The following is a 21,248-nucleotide window of genomic DNA, read 5'->3' as shown; positions in this document are numbered from 1 at the left end:
TTTTCATGACAAAATAAGCCTCAGGGCCCCTCACATCCCCTGGGAAGGGCAGAGGCTGACACCTCAGTGCCCCTCAGATCCCCTGGGAAGGGCAGAGGCTGACACCTCAGTGCCCCTCACATCCCCCGGGAAGGGCAGAGGCTGACGGCTCAGGGCCCCTCACATCCCCCGGGAAGGGCAGAGGCTGACACCTCAGTGCCCCTCAGATCCCCCGGGAAGGGCAGACACTGACGGCTCAGGGCCCCTCACATCCCCCGGGAAGGGCAGAGGCTGAGGGCAGGAGCCGTGCTGGGTGCAGGGCAGGCCTGGGGCTTCATGCCGCTGTCCTGCGGGACGTGGGGAGGGCTGCTTGTCGGGGCGGGGTCGCCCCCACCTGTGCCCAGCGCCCTCCTGACATCCTGAATCCGCTGGGACTTCTGCCTGCAGCGCTTGGAGTCAAACTCCAGCCAGAGAAAAGGGCAGAGCCAAGAGCCCAGGTCCACCCCAGCCCCGCAGCCTCGAGCCAGGCAGCCACACCCTCGGCCCGTCTCCCCTTCTGTGTGTGGGTGACAGCACCATAGGCCTGGTGAAAGGGACAGTCCCCGGGGACGGCCAGGGCTCCACCCCCAGCCGCCGCCTTCCACATAAACCCAGGAAAACTGGGCCGGGGCACTTGCAGGGAGGCACTGAGCGGCCTGACAGGGAAAACCCTTCTGGGAAGGGAGGGTCGTGCCTGGCCCGACAGCCTCTACGCACCCTGCAGAGAAGGGGGCCCTGCCCCAGGGGACACCAGGTAGCCTCTGGGGACACTTTTGGCTGGCATGGAGCAGGTGGAGGCCAGAGCTGCGCCCAGGATGACCCCAGGCTGTCAGCGTCGGGAGAGCTGCACACATGGACCAGCTCAGAGGGCGCTGCCACTTGAGTTCTGTTGCCAGGGGCCGCACGGGTCCACAGCTGAAATAAAACTTGCTGGCACCCCACGCAGGAACCTAACATGTGCCTCAGAGAAACAGGTCAGCAGGCTGGGTGCGGTGACTCACGCCTGTAATCCCAGCACTTTGGGAGGCCGAGGCAGGCAAGTCATGAGGTCAGGAGATCAAGACCGTCTGGATCAACATGGTGAAACCCCATCTCTACTAAAATACAAAAAATTAGCTGGGTGTAGTGGCACATGCCTGTAATTCCATTTACTTGAGAGGCTGAGGCAGGGGAATCGCTTGAACCCGGGAGGCGGAGGTTGCAGTGAGCTGAGGTCGTGCCACTGCACTCCAGCCTGGGCGACAGAGCGAGATTCCATCTCAAAAAAAAAAAAAAAGAAAGAAACAGGTCAGCAGTTGTTTCTAAAACGGAGCGTGAAATGAGCAGGCAGTCCGGCACGTCCCGGGGCAGTGAAATCCCGGTTCACACAGAAGCCTCAGCAGCTCATTCACAAGCCCAAGCCTGGGTGCCCCGGTGTCCTCAGGCAGCGAGGTGGGGGCTGCACAACAGAGAGAGGCGGCCTGGGGGCACAGAACCAGCCACTCTCCAAGAAATTGCCAGCAGTGAAAATCAGCCAACTCCAAACTATTGCAAACTGTGCTTCCGCTTACAAAGTACTCCTGAGAGGCAGGGCGATGGCGAGAGGGCGTCTGTAGGCACCAGGAGCCCGCGGACGGAGGGGTGCGGGCCTTACCAGTCCCACCTCCTGTCGTGCAGCAGCTCCTGGGGCGGGGAGGGCACCAGGGCGGCCACTTCTTACCACTGTCTGATCTGTGAGCACTGCGGCCTCACAGCCCCCACCAGGGTGCCAGTGTCCTCAAGGCCCAGCGCCCCTGAGGCTCATGCCTGAGTGGGGCGACCTGATCGGTCCTGCTCCTCCGGCCACCCCGGCCACCCCACGGGAGGGAAGTCCCAGCCTCACAGGCAGGCACACGCCCGGCAGCACCTCTGACAACGGCCGTCCAGTTCGAGTCCCCAGGCCTCGCAACCGCAAGCCTCACCTGCCCAGCCCTCCCCTCCAGCTCCAACTCCACTCCCGAGGACCACCACGGACACACAGAACACAAGCCTCGTCTCGCTGAACGCCTCCTGACTCCAAACTCCATTTTCCAACACGAAAACGGCGCGAGGCTCCGCCTTTCCAACAGGAAAACGGCTCGGCCAGGGGACCGTGACCCACAGCAGGCGGCCTGGCCTGTCGCACAGACTTGGGGCCTAAAACACAGTTGTTCTCTTAGTCTGGAGATCAAGGACAATGCAAGGTGACCTCCCCACCTCGGTGGCCTCCATGCAACCTCGTCTTCGGGTGCCGGGTACGTTACCTCGTGAGGTGCCCAGTCCGCGGTCCCGGAGTTAGGATGTGCACACCCTCAGGGTTGGCACTCTGCCCTGGCGGCCACAGTCATGGTCCCAACGCTTCTCTAGGCTCCACGACCCCAGAGGGCGGCCACCAGGAGGGCTCACCACGGCGTTGCGGTAGCGGAAGTCCAGCAAGTGCCCCGGGCACGGTCAGAACAGGTGGGATCCCAGTTACCTGGCCAAGGGAGCTGACGCAGACACGTTGCGGGACAGGGTGAAGAGGGCGGAGCGGGGCGGGGTGGAGCGGAGGGGAGGGCGGGAGTCTTTGGAGAACAGGTGGGGGCGTCGGGCACGCACCTCCCGCTCGCAGGAGCCGTCCGCAGTGGAAGGACACGGGTGGTCCTGCTGGACTCCTCTCCGTTATCCGTCTCCACCGTCTGAGTCTTCGGTCTCAGGATTGTGGATCCTCAGCCACTGAGACGAACCCACCGTCCTGGCCCCCAGCCCCCAGGCCCCCAGGCCTTGCCCCAGCTGGCTGCACCCCAGGCCAGGCATCCAGCCACCTTGAGCAGTGGGGTCTGGCTCCTCAGAGGGGCCAGGAAGCCACGTGGCTGCGGTGGAAGACTGAGGTGCGACCGAGGGTGAGATGGAGGTGCTGGGCCCTGGTGCTTTAACACTGGTGTTTCTGGTTTTAAATTTCACGACCTGGTGTCACCGCCACCCTACCTCGCCAGCAGCCCTCCTGGGCTTAACCTCGGGAGAGCGGGCTTGCTAGTAGGTCCTGGGTGCCAGGCCCTGCAGGAGGCACAGGCCCCTGGAGACAGCACCGGGCTGTGCGGAGCCCAGCCAGCCTCCCAGCTTGGCCCTTTCCCGACACACGGGCGCAGAAGGAAAGCCACGGCACCAGCTTCTCTTTGTAAGTAGTGTATTTTAAATAGCTTTCAAGATACACATATTTTTTCCTTTAAAAAAGTCTGTTGGAGCAATTTTGTTCTTGAATTTTGCTGGTCATCCTCATGGTCCCGAGCCCCCGAACTCCGGGTCGTGGAAGCGGCCGAGGGGAGGCCGGGGGCCCACGCAGCCTGTCCTGGCGGCACCTGCAGCACTGTGGGGCAGCTGCGCCCCGTCTTTTGCCACAAATCATGCATGGCCGCCGTGTGAGCTAAAACGTCCATTTATTTCAAAGCAGTAATAATTTAAAATTATAAAAATCTTTCCACCGCTGACGTTTAGAGGGTGAGGTTAGAGAGAGGACGGGGAGGCTGGGGACGCCCCAGCGGGGACCATGTGGTCCACGCCTTCCCGAGCCAGGGGGCCAGTGGGCCGGGCCCGGATCCTGCCCTGGAACAGGCGGGACCTGCAGCGCTGACCAGCCAAGCGTGGCCCGCCGGGGCACCAGTCCATGGGTGCCGTGTGGCGCCGGCTGCGGGCGGGTGGGTGGGAAAGGACCCGTGCTTTCCCGGCGGCCGACGCGGGCTCACGAGTTGCCTGTGGCGTTCTCGTTGCTGGGCGAGCTGGAGGAGGAGGACGACGACGAGGAGGAGAAGCTCACCCCAGTGAGGCCCGGGGGGTTCGTGGCCGTGTTCTGTCCCGTGAGGCTTTTTCGGCAGACGGGGCAGCTGTCGTGCTTTGTGGGGACAGAGGCGGGGACGGGAGAAGGGGCAGGTTAGAGGCGGGAGGGCCGCGGTCGGGGGGCAGGTGGGCAGGGCACTCACCTGTTCCAGCCAGGGCACGATGCAGCCGTCGTGGAACAGGTGGTTGCAGGGCAGCTGCCGCACACGCTCACCCAGCGCGTAGTCGTCCTTGCACACAGGGCACTCGAGCCCGGAGCCTGCGGGAGTGTGCAGCTGTGGTCACAGCGGGCACAGGGGGCCTGCCGAGCCTTCAAGGGCAGGCTTCTCCACTGCCTCAGAGGCCACCCCTGAGCCCAGCAAAGAGAGAAAAGCCATGTGTGTGCCCCCGCGGGCCGCCAGAGGGAACCTGGACAGAACCCTCTCCTCCCGGCCGACCTTCAGGAAAATGCCGGAGGCTGGGCGCGGTGGCTCACGCCTGTCATCCCGGCACTTTGGGGAGTTGAGGTGGGAGGATGACCTGAGGTCAGGAGTTCGAGACCTGCCTGGCCAATATGGTGAAGCCCCGTCTCTACTGAAAATACAAATATTAGCCGGGCGAGGTGGCGAGTGCCTGTAATCCCGGCTACTTGGGAGGCTGAGCTCTCATACCTACGTGCTCCTCGGTGACGGGGACGGTGGGGAGGGCCTGGATTTTCTCTTTATCTGCCGGTGGGGGGCCCGTGTTTTCAAACTGATTGAGGAGCTGAAAGACAAGAGGCGAGAGTGCCGGGAGCTCCTCGGGGGCCCGGCCCGGGGCTCTGAAACGCGAGGCTGCAGGACCTGCAAAAGCACCGAGGCCGCATTTGTCCTGGGCCCTGGCCCCTTGGAGCCCGCCCCAGGTCGGAGGTCACTGCGGAACCCACGTGGCCCCCCCGCTCCTGGGTCCCCGATGGCAATGGGGTGGGCCGCACTCCGGCTCGTGGGCTGCTGTGAGGGTCAGGTCCTGCCAGTGACAAAATACCCCGAGGGCTCCCAGCAAGGCTGAGATGGGCGGTGCCTGGAAGCAGGTCGGGGCGCGACCTCTCGGGAGAGGGACCGCGTGGCCTCCCGAGCACGGGACTGTGGCTGCGTGTGAACCCTCTGCGCGGTTCCGCTACAACGTTCCGCGTGAACACAGGAGAACCCCCAAGGGTGCCAAGACTCAGAAATGGCAGGAGGAAGGCCGGAGCTGCCCCCTGTGCCCGCCAGAGCGCGGAGGCTGTGCCCGCATCCCCCTTGACCTTTGTGGGCTTCCTGGGTCTGGGCAGTGGGGCAGCTCCCAGGGACGGGCAGCCCAGCCCACCCCCAGCAGGCACTCGGGGCCGTGGCCACGCTGTACCTGTGTGATGATGGCGTCCAGGCCATTGGCCCCCCAGGCGTAGTCCATAGGGTTTGAGTGCAGGACTCCCCTGGAGGTGGAAGGTGGGGTTCGAGTGGCTGATGGGCAGCTGGGGCAGGTGCATCTGCCCACCCCACTCACCAGGGACCCAGGCTGGGGATGGGGACAGACACCCCCACCTACTCACCAGGGACCCAGACTGGGGATGGTGGCGGGCGTGATGATGCCATTGACAAGCTGCTGGATGATCCTGGAACAGAGGGGGCCAGTCGTGGGGTGAGGCCGCCCCACGCATAGGGAGGCGCCAGTCCTGCCAGGTCCGTGGTGAGCACCAAGGGCAGGACCAGCATCAACTTCTAAATTAGCTTCTATTTGTTTACTTTACTATGAACCACGGTCTCATTCTGATGCCCAGGCAAGAGAACAGAGGCTGGATCTTGGCTCACTGCAGTCCCGACCTGCTGGGCTTAGGTGATCCTCCCGCCTCAGCCTCCCAAGCAGCTGGGACCACAGGAGAGCTCCACCACTCTCAGCTATTTTTTTTTTTTTTTTTTTTTTTTAGATGGAGTTTTGCTCTTGTTGCCCAGGCTGGAGTGCAGTGGCGCAATTTCGGCTCATTACAACCTCTGCCTCCCACGTTCAAGTGATTCTCCTGCCTCAGCCTCCTAAGTAGCTGGGATTACAGGCATGCGCCACTGCGCCTGGCTAATTTTTGTATTCTTAGTAGAGATGGAGTTTCATCATATTGATCAGACTGGTCTCAAACTCCTGACCTCAGTGATCTGCCTGCTCAGCCTCCCAAAGCGCTGGGCTTACAGGTGTGAGCCACCACGCCCGGCCTCGACTAGGTTTTTTTTTCTTTTTAAGACGGAGTCTCGCTCTGTTGCCCAGGCTGGAGTGCAGTGGCCGGATCCCAGCTCACTGCAAGCTCCGCCTCCCGGGTTCCCGCCATTCCCCTGCCTCAGCCTCTGGAGTAGCTGGGACTACAGGCGCCCGCCACCTCGCCCGGCTAGTTTTTTGTATTTTCTCTCTCTTTTTTTTTTTTTTTTGAGACGGAGTCTCGCTCTGTCACCCAGGCTGGAGTCCAGTGGCTGGATCTCGGCTCACTGCAAGCTCCGCCTCCCGGGTTTACGCCATTCTCCTGCCTCAGCCTCCTGAGTAGCTGGGACTACAGGCGCCCGCCACCTCGCCCGGCTAGTTTTTTTTTTTTGTATTTTTTAGTAGAGACGGGGTTTCACCGTGTTCGCCAGGATGGTCTCGATCTCCTGACCTCGTGATCCGCCCGTCTCGGCCTCCCAAAGTGCTGGGATTACAGGCTTGAGCCACCGCGCCCAGCCGTGTTTTGTATTTTCAGTAGAGACGGGGTTTCACCATGTTAGCCAGGATGGTCTTGATCTTGTGACCTCGTGATCCGCCCACCTCGGCCTCCCAAAGTGCTGGGATTACAGGCGTGAGCCACCGCGCCCGGCCTAGTTTTTTAAAATTAGAGACGGGACCTCCCTATGTTGCTCAGGCTGATCTTAAACTCCTGTCCTCAAGGATCCTTCCTCCTCGGCCTCCCAGCACACTGGGACTACAGCACTGAGCCACCGTGCGGCAAAATCAGCCACTTTTAACGATGACATTTCTAGCAGGTGAGACACACAACCATAGAAGGATCCACCGCCAGGAGGGGGGAGGCCCGGGCTCTGCTCTACCAGCAGCGGGGCCCAGTGAAGGCTCGCCCAGGCTCTGGTCCAGGCTCAAGGGCAGGACGGTGTTTGATGATACGCATGTGAACAGCAGTCCCCAGAGTACGTGGGCCTGGCAGGCGCGCTGCGCCCCACTCTGAGGTCAATGCACACGCCCTGAACCAGCACACTTCTGTCTCCGAAGGGCTGTGTGGGGCCCCCGCTCCCAGTGGGTCACAGACCAAGGCTCTCAGAGAGTGTGGGGGTCACGGGGCTGGAGCGCCTGGCCAGGCGGCCTCTCCAGAGAGCCTTCGGATGACGCCACACTTCCGTGGAACACGTGCTGCTGAATTCTAAGCACCAGAACTTCCGACCTCACGGCGTGGGGCCCTCGCGGCCACCCCCGGGGCCCCCTCACCCTTCCAGCGTGGGGACGCCTTCGTGCCGGCCGGTGGCCCGCCGCGTGGTGAGGCGGGCGCGGGGCTGCCGGGCGCCATACCGGTGCCGGGACGGATGGTCTCTCTCCCGCCGGCTCTCAGGGTCCCTGCCTTCGTCAGCCTGCGCCCCAGGAGGGAACGTGGGGATCTCGAAGCTGTCATCGAAGATGCCGAAAGCAAACTGTCCGTAGCCCTGCGGCAGCGTGAACAGGTGCTGATCCACGTGCTGAGGAGAGGAGGGGGCGTGACCTCGGAGCTCAGGCCGGTGCAGGGGAGAGGAGGGGGCGCGACCTCGGGGCTCAGGCCGGTGCAGGGGAGAGGAGGGGGCGCGACCTCGGGGCTCAGGCCCGTGCAGTCTGTTGGGGGCACGAGGGCACAAAGACAAAAGAGAAAGCAAGACAGGCCCTGCTGGGTGCTGGGTGCTGGGTGCTGGGCGGGAGGGAGGCGGGAATTGGGCAGAGCCTGCCTGGCTGGTGTGAGCCGCCTTGACGAAGTCTCACTTTCATCAGCCCCAACTGAGCAGCGTGGGCCACCCCAAGACCCGGCCCGGGCCCCTGGAGGGACGAATGTCCTCTGCCGTGCGGGCAGGGAGAGCCCAGGGAGGCAAGGTGGGGACAGGCTGGTGCTCGGGGCCCCGAGCAAGGCCGACAGGATCAGGAAGCACGAGGGGCGGGCGACTCACCTCCACCGGTGGCCGGCTCTGGTCCGTGGGGGCTGTGGAGGCGGCAGAACCATTTTCTGTGCTCCTGAAGAGACAGTGAGTGTCAGCAGCGCTGGCTGCCCCGTGTCCCCACGCGCCAGGCGCTCCCTCCCCTCAAAAGCCTGTGTTGGGAGCGCGGCACTGTCCTCAGCACTGCTTCCCACCTGCCACCGCCCCAGCGTTTGGCACCATAACCCGCCACTTCTTCCCTCGCCAGTAAACCACAGACTTCTCTGGAAACAAGTGCAGACACCAACAACCTCCTCAGCGCGAGGATGTGGGTGGGGCCCCCATGGCCCCTTCTCCGGAGGGCCTGGGTCGCCAGATCAGTCGCCAAGGCTGAGGGAGGTGAGCGGCTGCACAGGTCGCCAGCATCCCCCCCGGCCCAGCCCTCACAGAAGAGAATGGCACGCTGCTGCCTGCACAGAGGAAAGGGCTCCCAGAGCCACGGACGCCAGGGCCTGCCAGCCACACACTCGGGGGGCTGGACGCCAGCACAGCCCCCACCCCTATGGCAGCTGAGGCCCAGCCGGCTCTCCCAGCCTCTTGAACGGGGGGCTGCATTACCTGGTCTCTTCCGGAAGCTCCTCGATGAAACCAGACTCGCATCTTGGACAGATATAATCCTGTAGGAAAAACAGGAGGCCGGGTCACGGCAACGCCTGGCATGACCTGCAAAAACCCCTCAGGGGTGAGGACAGAGGGGCTCCGGACCCAGTGGTCTCTGGCTGGCCAGGGTGGCTCCCAAGCCGTGGTCCTGGAGGGCAGCCGAGGGGACCTGGCCTCTGCCGGCCACCTGCTGACCCTTTGGTGGTTCCCGGCGATCTGATGCCCCACCATGACGGGCATCACCAGCGCCTGGGCACCTACTGACACAGGTGGCACCACTCGGAGGGGTGCCCCAATATCCCTTTTCCAGAATGCTCTGGCAGCCCTGCACACAGCTCGTTCCCCTGGCTGGGGGGAGGCCACGTCCACACTGCCCACACCCCTGCAAGACCTCATTCCCAGGTCCCCCTAGAGCCAAGGACAACGCGAGGCCAACACGGTGATGTCCCAGAGGAGAAATGAGGACCCTGCCAGGGAACAGCCACGTGTGAGCCCCAAACCCACGCTCACAGTTCCCCAGCACCGGCCTCAAGCCACAGCCATGCCGAGGGTGGATGCCATCCCCTGTGGACCTCACACTGCAAAGGGATCCCCAGGGCTGGAATGGCCTGCTGGAGGCACTGGCTCACGGGGCAGACCCCTCATGGATGGCTGGGCCCCTGGTGATGGTGGAGCGGGCCACGCATTCGTGGGGCCTGGGCTGAAAAGCGTGTAGTGCCTCCTGGCCTCACAAGCAGCTGGGCAGATGCCGATGCAAGCTTCTCGCACAGCCTGCAGAACTGGAAACCGGAAGCCAAATCAACCTCTCTCTAAACAACCCCGCGGTCTCAAGTACTCCACCGCAGCGACATGAAAATGGCCTCACACGGCACGCGTCATCACAGAAAGGGCTCACACGGGGGTCCCGAGATCACCGCCAGGTAACACCGACAAAAACAGGGAGACGAGGCTCCCACGGTGCATGGGGGTACTGCTGTGAGGGGAGCCAAGGCAGACCCCAGGCTCTGGGGATGCAGGTTCCACAGGGGCTGTTCAGTCCCAGCGGGGTGGGGGCGGGGACCTGGTCAGCTCTGGTCCCCTCTCCAGCAAGCAAGATCCCAGCCTCACCCACTGGCTTTGGGGAGAAACGGGGGTCTGGCGGGCAGTGCTCGAGGGGAGGGCCGACAGCTGGGCCCCTGCCCACACCACGCGGTGCCCGCCTCAGCTGCTCCTACCACTGAAGCACATGCTGGGTGGGGAGGGACTAAGGCCAGGGCGAGCGAACGATGCCAGATGCACGCGAACCCACCATGAGGGCAGAGTGAAGACGCACCATCTACAAATATAAAAAAAGTGCTGCCGGCTCCTGATGAGGCTGGCAAGCAACACACGCTTTTCAGCCCAGGCCCCACGAATGCTCGGCACACTCTGCCATCACCAGGGCGCGGTGGCTCAGGCCTGTAATCCCGGCACTACGGGAGGCCGAGGCGGGTGGATCACCTGAGATCAGGAGTTGGAGACCAGCGTGGCCAACATGGTGAAACCCTGTCTCTACTAAAAATACAAAAATAGGCCGGGCGTGGTGGCGGGCGCCTGTAGTCCCAGCTACTGGGGAGGCTGAGGCAGGAGAATGGCGTGAACCTGGGAGGCAGAGCTTGCAGTGAGCCGAGATCGCGGCCACTGCACTCCAGCCTGGGCAACAGAGCCAGACTCCGTCTCAAAAAAAAAAAAAAAAAAAAAAAAGTGCTGGCGGGGGTAGTGTCTCCCACCTGTAATCCTGGCACTTTGGGAGGCCAAGTGGATCACCTGGAGTGAGGGGGCCGGGTCGTAGGTTGAGGGGGAGCCCATCTGGGGGACTTCTGGGTGATTCGGGTGGATCACCTAAAGCCAGGAGTTCAAGACCAGCGTGGACAACTTGGAGAAACCCCGTCTCTACTAAAAATACAAAAATTAGCCAGGTGTGGTGGCGGGCACCTGTAATCCCAGCTACTCAGGAGGCTGAGACAGGAGAATTGCTTCAACCCGGGAGGCAGAGGCTGCAGTGAGCCAAGATCGCACCATTGCACTCCAGCCTGGGCGACAGAACGAGACTTCATCTCAGAAAAAAAAAAAAAAGTGCTTACAACTCAAAAAAAAAAAAAAAAAAAAAAAAAAAAAAAGAAAAAAGAAAAAGAAAAAGAAAAGACAGCCCAGGCCAGGTGCAGCTCATGCCTGTGATTCCAGCACTTTGGGAGGCCGAGGCGGGCGGATCACTTGAGGCCAGGAGCTTGAGACCAGCCTGGCCAACGTGGCCAAACCCCATCTCTACAAAACCAAATTAGCTGCATGTGCTGGGGCAGGTCTGTAGCTGCAGCTACTAGGGAGGGGAGGCAGGCAGGAGCGGGAGGCAGGCAGGAGCGGGAGGCAGGAGGGGGAGGCAGGCAGGAACGGGAGGCAGGAGGGGGAGGCAGGCAGGAGCGGGAGGCAGGCAGGAGCGGGAGGCAGGCAGGAGGGGGAGCCAGGAGCGGGAGGCAGGCAGGAGCAGGAGGCAGGAGGGGGAGGCAGGCAGGAGCGGGAGGCAGGCAGGAGCGGGAGGCAGGCAGGAGCGGGAGGCAGGAGCGGGAGGCAGGCAGGAGCGGGAGGCAGGCAGGAGCAGGAGGCAGGAGGGGGAGGCAGGCAGGAGCGGGAGGCAGGCAGGAGCGGGAGGCAGGAGCGGGAGGCAGGCAGGAGCGGGAGGCAGGCAGGAGCGGGAAGCAGGCAGGAGGGGGAGGCAGGCAGGAGGGGGAGGCAGGCAGGAGGGGGAGGCAGGCAGGAGGGGGAGGCAGGCAGGAACAGGAGGCAGGCAGGAGCGGGAGGCAGGAGGGGGAGGCAGGCAGGAGCAGGAGGCAGGAGGGGGAGGCAGGAGCGGGAGACAGGCAGGAGGGGGAGGCAGGCAGGAGCGGGAGGCAGGCAGGAGGGGGAGGCAGGCAGGAGGGGGAGGCAGGCAGGAGGGGGGAGGCAGGAGCGGGAGGCAGGAGCGGGAGGCAGGCAGGAGGGGGAGGCAGGCAGGAGGGGGAGGCAGGAGCGGGAGGCAGGCAGGCAGGAGGGGGAGGCAGGCAGGAGGGGGAGGCAGGCAGGAGCGGGAGGCAGGCAGGAGGGGGAGGCAGGCAGGAGCGGGAGGCAGGCAGAATGGCTTGAGTCCAGGAGGTCGAGACTGCAGTGAGCTGTGGTCCCACCACGGCACTAGCCTGAGTGACAGAGCCAGACCCTGTCTCTAAAAAAAAAGAAAGAGAAACAGAAACAGATAACCCAGCTGAAAACGGGCAAAGGACCTGCACAGGACACGCCCCCAAACCGCACACCGGGAAATGCAGCTGGCCAGCCCCAGCAAGACGCCACTTCCCGGGGCCAGCAAGGACGAGATGCGAGACCCCATCCAGGCCTGCTGGGAGCCCAGAAGCCCCCCAGATGGAACGACCCCACGACCTGCGAACAGTCCCCTCACTCCAGGCACACACACCCGAGAGAAACGAAGACACCTGCCCACACACGTTCACGGGGCCAGAACGAGCAGGTGAGTGTCCATCGTCGCCGGCAGGTGGGAGCAGCTCCAGTGCCCACCAGAACCTCAGAGCATGACTCAACCACGGAAAGGAGCAAAGCCCAGACCAGGCCACGGGGGTGGGGATGCATCTTGAGGACATGATGTCCAGTGAGAGATGCCAGACACAGAAGGCCACACAGCGTGTGATCCCATGTCTATGAAATGTCCAGGACAGGCCGAGTCGCAGAGACAGTACTGGCGCCTGGAGGAGGGGACGGGGAGTGACGGCTGACGGGGACGAGGTGGGTTTCTTTTTGAGGCCGTGAGAATGCTCTGGAATTAGACTGTGGGGTGGTTGCACAACTTTATAAACGTACCACAAACGTTTCACCGGGTGGGTCGTATGGTGTGTGAAAACACTGAGATAAAGCTATTAAAATAAATGGGCCAGGCAACTGTGGTCCCAGCTGCTCGGGAGGCTGAGGTGGCAGGATCTTTTGAACCTGGGAAGTGGAGGCTGCAGTCAGCCAAGATTGTAGCAACAAAGTGAGGCAGCGTCTCAAAAAAAAAGGGGGGGCTGGGTGTGGTGGCTCACACCTGTAATCCTAGCACTTTGGGAGGCCAAAGTGGGCAGATCACTTGAGGTTAGGAGTTTGAGACCAGCCGGGCCAACATGGTGAAACCCCGTCTCTACTGAAAATACAGAAATTAGCCGGGCACGGTGGTGGCGCCGGTGATCCCAGCTGCTCAGGGGCTGGCACAGCGCTCAGCCGCTCTGGTCCCAATGTGCTGAGCTCAGCCCCTCTGCATCACCTGGCTCTCTATCCGGCTCCCGGGTTCCCACCTCAGTCCAGGGCACAACGCGCAGAAAGTTCCCGCCACCCACACTGCGGGCTCACGACAGCCCAACCCGGCCACACACACACCTGTCTGCCCCAGCCCTGGCCTCCTCCTGGCCCCCGCTGTCCTGCCCGTAGCAGTCGTGGGACCTGGTGCCACAGCACCGTCCGGAACCCTCTCCCTGCAGCACCCACTCAGGAGTCGGGGCCTGTGCATGTCGGCCCTGCTGCTGGAACGCCCACCCCAGGTGGTTCAAAGGTCACCTCTCCGCTCCAAGCCTCCGCCCTGTCATGGAGGACTCACTCGTATCTGAAATCCGGCCGCCAAGGGCTGTGACCCAGCTCCTGGGTGTTGTCAGGGCTCTGGGCTGTCCCTCAGGCCCCTGGCCAGCCCCTCCAGGGCCCCCGAAGGCCGGAACCGAGGCTCTGGTCACGAAGGCAAGTCACAGGTGGATCCCAGATATCCAGGATAGAGGCCGAGCCTCTACTCTCAGGTGGTGGGAGGGGCTGGACCTGGGGGTCGCCAGCCACCCTCCTCCTCCAAGAGCACAGCCGAGAGGTCGCTTGATCTCATATTAAATTGGAGCAGCCACAGGTAGAAATGCCTGGGCAAGGGGGACTGGTGGAGGAGCTGCCCCACCTTCTCCGGGAGCGGCACGCACTGGGGGCCCCCACAGAGGCCCCATTGGAGCCTCCGGTCCTAGCAGAGGATGGTGAATCCGCTCACCTCTCCCTCGGAGGACAGGTGCAGGAGGTAAGATCACTCCCCCCTCCCGTCATCACCATAGCAACAGCTGGCCAGGCAGCAAGGGCAGGAGGAGCCTGCCGGTGCCGGGCCCCACGCGTGCACCCCGAGGGGTGCGATGGCCTCATCCCCGGGTGGGACCTGGCAGGGCAGCGGGGGCCCTTCATCCACAGGGCCTGCATGGGGCCCATGTCCTGAGGGCCCAGGGCCAGGCGCGTGGAGGGGAGTGGGCTGGGGACCTGCAGGCCCCAGAGGACTGACTGCCTGGAGACAGTGACTCGGCCCCCGTGGGCGGCAGGGCCCTCAAGGAGCTGTGCGCATCAGGAGACCCAGGGAGGAAGACGGTGCCGCCCTCGGCCCCGGTGGGAGCCCCTGTGTGGGGCAGGGCCCTCAGGGAGCTGTGCGTATCAGGAGACCCAGGGAGGAAGACGGCACGGCCCTCAGCTTCGGTGGGAGCCCGCACTGTTTTCCTAAAGGATGCCCAAAGCTTCCCGGCTCACCCACAGTGTGTGGGCCCCACAGCCCCAGAGGCACGGGCACGTGTGGCGCCTGCACCCCTTTCTTCCCGCCCTCAGCAGCTGCCACCACATCCCACATTCACACTGTCTGTCCCTGGGCCCCACGCACCACGCACTCCCGGGACAAGCTGGGCAGACAAGGTGTGAGCGAAGCCGCTGCCTAGACCCGCTGGGGCCCCGCCTCACGCCCCAGCGGGTGCCTCGGCCCAGACCCCGAACTCTGCCTTCTCCTTCCCAGGTGGCTTCAGGCACCACCACTAGAGACCGGAACCCCACACGTGCCCGTCTGTGCCAGCGCCAGGGGTGCTGCAGCTCTCCTGAGGCTCAGGAAGGTCCTCATGGTGGCAGAGTTCTGAGTGGGAGGAAATTCAGCACCGGCAGCTGCCTGAGGCAGACCCCTGCACCAGCCGGCCAGACAGAGAGGTCAGCCGACATCCACAGGTTCCCTGGGTATTGCTGGTGCCCGATCACAACACCAGGCTCCATGCTCACAGGGTGCTGCAGGGAGCCAGTTCCAGAGAACCCAGCTGTGCGGAGTCGCTCCAGGGTGCCGGCCGGCCGCTCGCGAGGCAGGGCGGGCTGTTACTGTCACAGCATCTGGCACAACCGCAGACACACAGAGTAAGCAGCGGCCAGAGACAGACGCCGCACAGCCCGGGAAGACTCGGGTCCGGGCTGCTCGGGAGGCCAGAGACAGATGCCGCACAGCCCGGGAAGACTCGCATCCGGGCTGCTCGGGAGGCCTGGGAGGGCCAGGCCGCTACAGGGACGAGAAGACAGGGTGGGCTGGGGGGCAGCTGGGGAGACTTCCTGGCCGACACCATCGGTGACACTGGCCGCGGCAGCCCTCACTTTCCCGGCGGCTCCCCGCCCACGCCGCCTCTTCCCCACCCGCCCACGCCGCCTCTTCCCCACGACGGTGGGCAGCAGGGTCCGGCACCCCCACTGTCCTCTCACCACTCGGGGACACTGCAGAGGTCCTCAGGGGTGGGGGGCTCAGCAGGCAGAGCTGAGACTACCCTAGGAACCACCCAGAGACCGGGAGCTCAGGGAAAGGGACGGCACCCAGGGCCACCTCCCTGCGCCCGCCTGGCTCCCGGGGGCTCAGTGCCCTCAGCAGGTCCCTGCCCACCGGATGTTCTGCCCATACCCTACTGTCACAGCACCGCACTCAGCACCTCCTCGGCAGGGTCGAGTCTGGGTCTGAGCAGCCGCCTGCGGCCTGAGCTCCAGCTGGCCTGTCTGGTTCCTGCCACCACACGCCCCACTCCGGCTGACGCTTCCATTCCTTAAGACACCCAGACGCTCTCGTCACTGCCTCTTTTTTTCTTTTTTTTTCCTCCCCGAAGGAGTCTTGCTCTGTCGCCCAAGCTGGAGTGCAGTGGCACGATCTCAGCTCACTACATCCTCCGCCTTCCAGGTTCAAGCAATTCTCCTGTCTCAGCCTTCTGAGTAGCTAGGATTACAGGTGCCCGCCACCACACCCAGCCAATTTTTTGTATTTGTATTTTTATTTTTTTGAGACCGAGTCTCGCGCTGTCGCCCAGGCTGGAGTGCAGTGGCGCAATCTCGGCTCACTGCAAGTTCCGCCTCCCGGGTTCACACCACTCCCCCGCCTCAGCCTCCCGAGTAGCTGGGACTACAGGCGCCCGCCACTGCGCCCGGCTAATTTTTTGTATTTTTAGTAGAAACGGGGTTTCACCGTGTTAGCCAGGATGGTCTCGATCTCCTGACCTCGTGATCTGCCTATCTCGGACTCCCAAAGTGCTGGGATTACAGGCGTGAGCCACCGCACCCGGCCAATTTTTTGTATTTTTAGTAGGGACGGGGTTTCACCATGTTGGCCAAGACTGATCTCAACTCCTGACCTCAGGTGATCCGTCCACCTCAGCCTCCCGAAGCACTAGGACCACAGGCGTGAGCCACTGTGCCCGGCCTCGTCATCGCCTTTCGTGGGGGGCAACTGTCGCCCCTGTGCCGTCGCCTGAGCCTCTGACCGCGAGTGTGGCTCCCGCTCAGGGCACCCTCACAAGTCACCAGGAGAGCAGCCAGGTGCCGGCCACTCTGCACACACGTGCCCACCGGATGCCATGGGGAGGGAGTCATACCACCAAACCCACTTCGCAGGTGAGGAGACTGAGGCCCAGGCTGCCCAACGGAGAGCGGCCCAGCCGCGTGGGGCCTCAGCCTGATCCCAGAGCCCAGGAAGGCAACGGAGGCCTGGAACAGCCCAGCTGCCCGGGGGAAGCCCTCGTGGGCAGGCGCACAGCCCAGCCAGTCCCCTCCGCGTCAGAGGCAGGCAGGAGCGTTCTGACAGCCAGCCCAGGTGTCTCCGCAGCAGCACCGCCGCCTCAGACTCAGCTGCCGCGCAAGCTCCCCATTGGCAGAGACGCCGTTTCGAGGGTGCTGGCTGTGGCTAGGGACTTTCCCCATTACCAGATTCGGAGCAGCCTTCCCTCCTTCCCGCCCCAGAACCAGGTGTGCCCATTTCCCAGCACAGAAAACTCGTTTTTGAGACAGCGTCTTGCTCGTCACCCAGGCTGGAGTGCAGTGGCACCATCACGGCTCACCGCAGCCTCCACCTGCCAGGCTCAAGTGCTCCTCCCACCTCAGCACCTGCCCGGAGCTGGGACTCCAGGCGCGCAGCAACACACCCCACTAATTGCTTCAGTCTTCTCTAGAGACGGGGCCTCGCCACGCACAGAGAAGTTCTGACGCTACCACGCTGTCTACGGGCACCTTGTTGCGTCCTGCTCCAAAGGCACAAGCAGGTGCCCTCTGGATCACCTGTGGGGTGGAGACGGGCAGTCCCCCGGCAGCCCTCCCTGTAGTTATTTGCTCTTAAGGAATTTACCAACGTCCATGATTAAATATTTGTCAATCACTGTTCCATGCTGGCTCCCTGGCCAGCTTGTAAAGTCTGTGAGGGCAAAGACCACAACTACCTGTCACCACTGAGATCCTGTGACCACAGGAGAGCCTCGCCAGGCCCAGTGACAGTCAGAGGAGGTCAGGGTCCTCCCTGTCCAAGGCCACTAGTCCTGTGCAGGCTCCAGGAGCAGCTAAGTGTGCAGCCAGGTCAGGGCAGCGTCGGCCCCCCACCCCCCCCCCCCCCCCCCCCCCCCCCCCCGCCACAGCCACCACTTCGGGCTTCCCGGGGGGCCTCCCAGGGCCTGTCCCAGGGCTCACCGCGGCTGCGAGGGGCTGCCCTGCAACTCACCCAGGCAGGCAGGCTGTCAGGCAACCAGCCCCTCCTGTCACGGCCAGTGGGGACAGGAAGCGGGAAGACGCAGGAGTGAGACCCCTGGGAGACAGAGGAGCAAGGCAAGGCTCAGTCTCAGCTCCCCAGCCTTCACCCCACATCCGAGATTTCACTTTATTTGTTCCTCCTGCTGGGGAGGGGAAGCCCGGTGGCTTCAGTAGAGAGGAAACCACACCTCTCTCTCCACTTCTGGGCCTGGCACCGCGGTCCCACCATGCCCCACTCTAGCACTCGTTCCTCCTCTGTCACCCCAGACATGCGGCTTCTCCCGACTCCCTCCTGCCCCTTCCTGGGTCTCTGCACTGCTTGTTGGGGGCTTGGGCTCCCCTTAGGGGTCAAATCGCAGCAACAACCAGGCGGCAACGCACACAGAGAGCACAGTAAATCCTCAATGCCTGCAGTCTCTTCCCCTGGGCACAGGGTGGGGAGTCCAGACCCCTCCACCTCCTGCAGCTGCTCCCCTCAAGCTCGTCAAGCGGCTGGGGACTGAGCCGGCTCTGCCACTTTCCTGCTGAGCCACCACAGGCCTCAGTTTCCCCATCTATGAAGCAGGCGTGGCTCGACTAAATCACCACTTTCCACGTCAGCCTGGGGAAGGGGAACACTGGTTAAAAATGCAGACCACCGCCGGCCATGGTGGCTCACACCAGTAATCCCAGCGCTTTGGGAAGCTGAGGCAGGAGGATCGCTTGAGCCCAGGAGTTCAAGACCAGCCTGGGCAACACAGGGAGACCCTATTTCTAAAAATAATATTAAATATACAGACTGCTGAGCCCATTCCACACCGACTGACTCCGAAACCCTGGAAAAGGGGCCTGGAAATAGCACGTCCGACCAGCACAGCCCCCGCCTCCCCCAAGGTGACATCAGGGCCGCGTGGGAAACATTGCCCTGAACGAGCAGGAAGTAGCACTCGGAACGCCCAGGCCCAGGGTCCTCCCGGGCGAGGGGTGGCTGTAAACACCTCGAGGAGGAGTGGGCTGCCCGGCCAAGCCCCGGGAGGGGAAGAACGCAGGCTCCGGTCACAAAGCCCCGCCGGCGGGCCGCGCTCGGACCCCGGGACGGTGCCTGCAGCCTCCCGGGCCTGGGCCTGCCTCCAAGGCGGCGGCCAGGGCTCCCCAAGGCGAACCTGCAGCGAGGCGCCGGCGCCCCAGACCACGCGCTCGGCGGGGGTCCCCTGGCGTTATTCTCGGGGTCCGAGCCCCGCCATCCCCTCCTCCAGGCCCCGCCAGGCCTGGCCCCTGCCCCGTGCCGCGCCACCGAGCAATACCCTCTCTCCGCTCGCCAGGCCTCAGTTTCTCCGTTTGCAAAATCAGGCTCACCGGACTCGGAGGTCCCACCTGGGATCCTCGCGGCCTCAAGGGTCGGGAACGCCGCGGATGTGGGGTCACCCAGCCGCGATCCCGCTGCGCCGCTCCGGCCAGGCCCCGCCTCCCGCCCAGGCCTCAGTTTCCCGCATGTGCAGGACGGGGTTCGCGCCCGCACCGCCTGGGCTCCCCGCGGATCCAGCCTGGGCCGGCGCTGCCCCGAGACTCAGTTTCCCTATCTTGGCCAGCTCGCGCAAGCGACCCCCCACCCCGGCCCCGGCCTCGGCCTTGCCTCAGGCCTGTGGCACAGACCCTGTCGCCCGTCGCTCTGGCCCGGGCCTCACCGGCAGGCGCGGGACGATCTCCACGGAGCAGCAGTGGCAGAAGTACCGTCCGGGCTGCGGCGACGCCTCGGCCATGGCCGCCGCCGCCTACTCCGCGCCGCCCGCCCCCCGCGCGGCGCCAGCCGCCGGCCGTTTGCTGCTCCCTCGCCGGCCGACGCGCCCGCGCACGCTCACGCACGGCACGCACGGCACGCGGGGCGGAGCGCGGACGCGGGAGCGGCGTAGGCTGCGCACTCAGCGGGCCGCGGCCGGGGCGACGGTGGCCGCTGAGAGGCAAAATAGGCCCGGCTGTTGGGCGGGGCTCCGAGAGGGGGCGGGGTTCCAGCGGGGGTGGGGCTTCCGACGGGGGCCAAGTCCAGGCGGCGGAAGACACGAGGAGCGGGTCCTGCGCGAGGTGGCGCCGAGGCCCTCCTCGTCTCCCGAAGCTGCCAGGGTCCTCGTGTCCCTCAGTGCTTCCCTACTTCATCGCCTTCTCCCCTCATGGTGCTTCAGCCCACTGTCCCCACTGTTCCTGGGGCTCGCCAGGCGCCCTCTCCCCGCCCCCTCCCGGTGCAGCGCTCCCCCAACCCCCACGTGGCTTTCTTCCAGGTCTTTGCTCAAATGTCAGCTTACAAGGGCTCCTCTGCTGCCCTCCCGCCCCGTGGCACTGTCAGCTCAGCTGCGCAGCGAAGGGATTTTTGGACCCACAGCAGCGCCTGACACACAGCAGGCATTCCTTCAGCTGCGGAATACAGGCAGAGGGGGTCTCAGGGCGCTGCCTGGGCCTGGCTGGGACCCGTGGGGTCAGACAGAGGCTGAGGTCTGTGGCTTGTGGCCGTGTTTCCAAGATGCTCCGCAGGCTGACGGCCCAGGAGCCTCCCGGGTGCGGAGAGGACAGGAAACCTAACCCCCCCTTCCAAATTTAATCAGTAGACACGGTATCAACACCCAGCGCAGGCCAGGATCATTTCTGAGGTTAGTTCTGGCCCAATCATGCATGTATTTCTTTTTTTTTTTTTTTTTTTTTTGAGACAGAGTCTCACTCTGTCACCCAGGCTGCAGTGCAATGGCACAGTCTCGGCTCACTGCAACCTCTACCTCCTGGGTTCAAGCTATTCTCCCGCCTCAGCCTCCCAAGTAGCTGGGACTAAAGGTGCGTGCCATCACACCGGCTAATTTTTGTATTTTTAGTAGAAACGGGGTTTCATTATATTTAGCCAGGCTGGTCTCGAACTCCTGACCTCGTGATCCGCCCACCTCAGCCTCCCAAAGTGCTGGGATTACAGGCGTGAGCCACCGCGCCCGGCCTCATGCATGTATTTCTTTATTCACTCAACACTCATTGAGCACCTACTGCATACCAGACCCTATGCTGAACGCACGCAGAGACCCCCAGCCCCATGAGATTGGACCAGAGTATGGGACTCAGGGGTGACCCCAGCTCTTCCTCGGGAGAGAGAAAGGGCTTCTGAGGGGAAAGGACATTGGAACCAGGGCTTTGAGGGATGAACAGGATTTGATTGAGTTGGTCTTCCTGCAAAATGAGGCATTGGAGCCAGACTGTTGAGGAATTAAGAGTTGGAGCCTGTGCATTGAAGGGTTTTTTGTTTGTTTGTTTTGTTTTGTTGTTGTTTGTTTGCTTTTTAGAGATGGAGCCTGGCTCTGTCACCCAGGCTGGAGTGCAATGGCACGATCTCGGCTCACTGTAACCTCCGCCTCCCGGCTTCAAGTGATTCTCCTGCCTAAGCTTCCCGAGTAGCTGGGATTACACGCTGGGCACCACCACACCCGGCTAATTTTTGTATTTTTAGTAAAGACGGGATTTCTCCATGTTGGCCAGGCTGGCCTAGACTCCTGACCTCAGGTGATCCGCCCGCCTCGGCCTCCCAAAGTGCTGGCATTACAGGCGTGAGTCACCAAGCCCGTCCTGCATTTAGGGTTTTGAATATCCGAGGTTGGGGACAGGGGTTTAAGCCTCCTTCCTGTCCGTCTTTTCAGCAGCGCGAATCCAGTCATTCCTGCTCTGACCACCAGAGAGCGCACGGGCCCCGTCCCTGGGAATCCAGGAAAACCCCAGGCGAGGGGCAAGGCTTGCAGATTCAACACCAGGCCTCCCAGACCCAGCTCCTGCACCAGCCTTCGCGCTGCAGAAGTGTAGAAGGAGCAGCAG

At 63.3% G+C, this 21,248-nt stretch overlaps 1 protein-coding gene and 1 long non-coding RNA gene across 8 annotated transcripts; one reads left to right on the top strand and one right to left on the bottom strand.

Moving 5' to 3' along the window:
• Positions 1-3,164: 3,164 nt before the first annotated feature.
• Positions 3,165-19,275, bottom strand: RNF126 (ring finger protein 126). 7 transcript variants are annotated; one of them, XM_037994339.2, is made up of 10 exons: positions 19,100-19,270; positions 17,407-17,490; positions 8,562-8,620; positions 7,977-8,040; positions 7,276-7,520; positions 5,375-5,437; positions 5,188-5,257; positions 4,483-4,572; positions 3,972-4,087; positions 3,165-3,883 (listed from the first exon to the last, which is right to left on the bottom strand). In XM_037994339.2, exons 1-10 carry the CDS (start codon positions 19,172-19,174, stop codon positions 3,805-3,807), a joined length of 945 nt encoding a protein of 314 aa, XP_037850267.2. In that variant the 5' UTR covers positions 19,175-19,270; the 3' UTR covers positions 3,165-3,804. The 7 variants fall into 7 exon arrangements, 6 of the variants coding, with proteins under 6 accessions (XP_037850267.2, XP_037850268.2, XP_037850266.2 ...); XM_037994340.2 differs by having other exon boundaries at positions 4,479-4,572; positions 7,357-7,520; positions 19,100-19,269; XM_037994338.2 differs by having other exon boundaries at positions 4,479-4,572; positions 19,100-19,268.
• LOC119622420 (uncharacterized) lies at positions 11,669-13,221 on the top strand. Its single transcript, XR_005239046.2, has 3 exons — positions 11,669-12,114; positions 12,315-12,386; positions 13,112-13,221. It is a non-coding gene; the product is annotated as an uncharacterized lncRNA (long non-coding RNA).
• Positions 19,276-21,248: the final 1,973 nt, after the last annotated feature.

This window comes from Chlorocebus sabaeus, chromosome 6 (genome assembly GCF_047675955.1).
Source record: "Chlorocebus sabaeus isolate Y175 chromosome 6, mChlSab1.0.hap1, whole genome shotgun sequence".
In the NCBI taxonomy this organism is placed as follows: Eukaryota; Metazoa; Chordata; class Mammalia; order Primates; family Cercopithecidae; genus Chlorocebus; species Chlorocebus sabaeus.
This window is presented reverse-complemented; position numbering and strand designations above follow the sequence as displayed.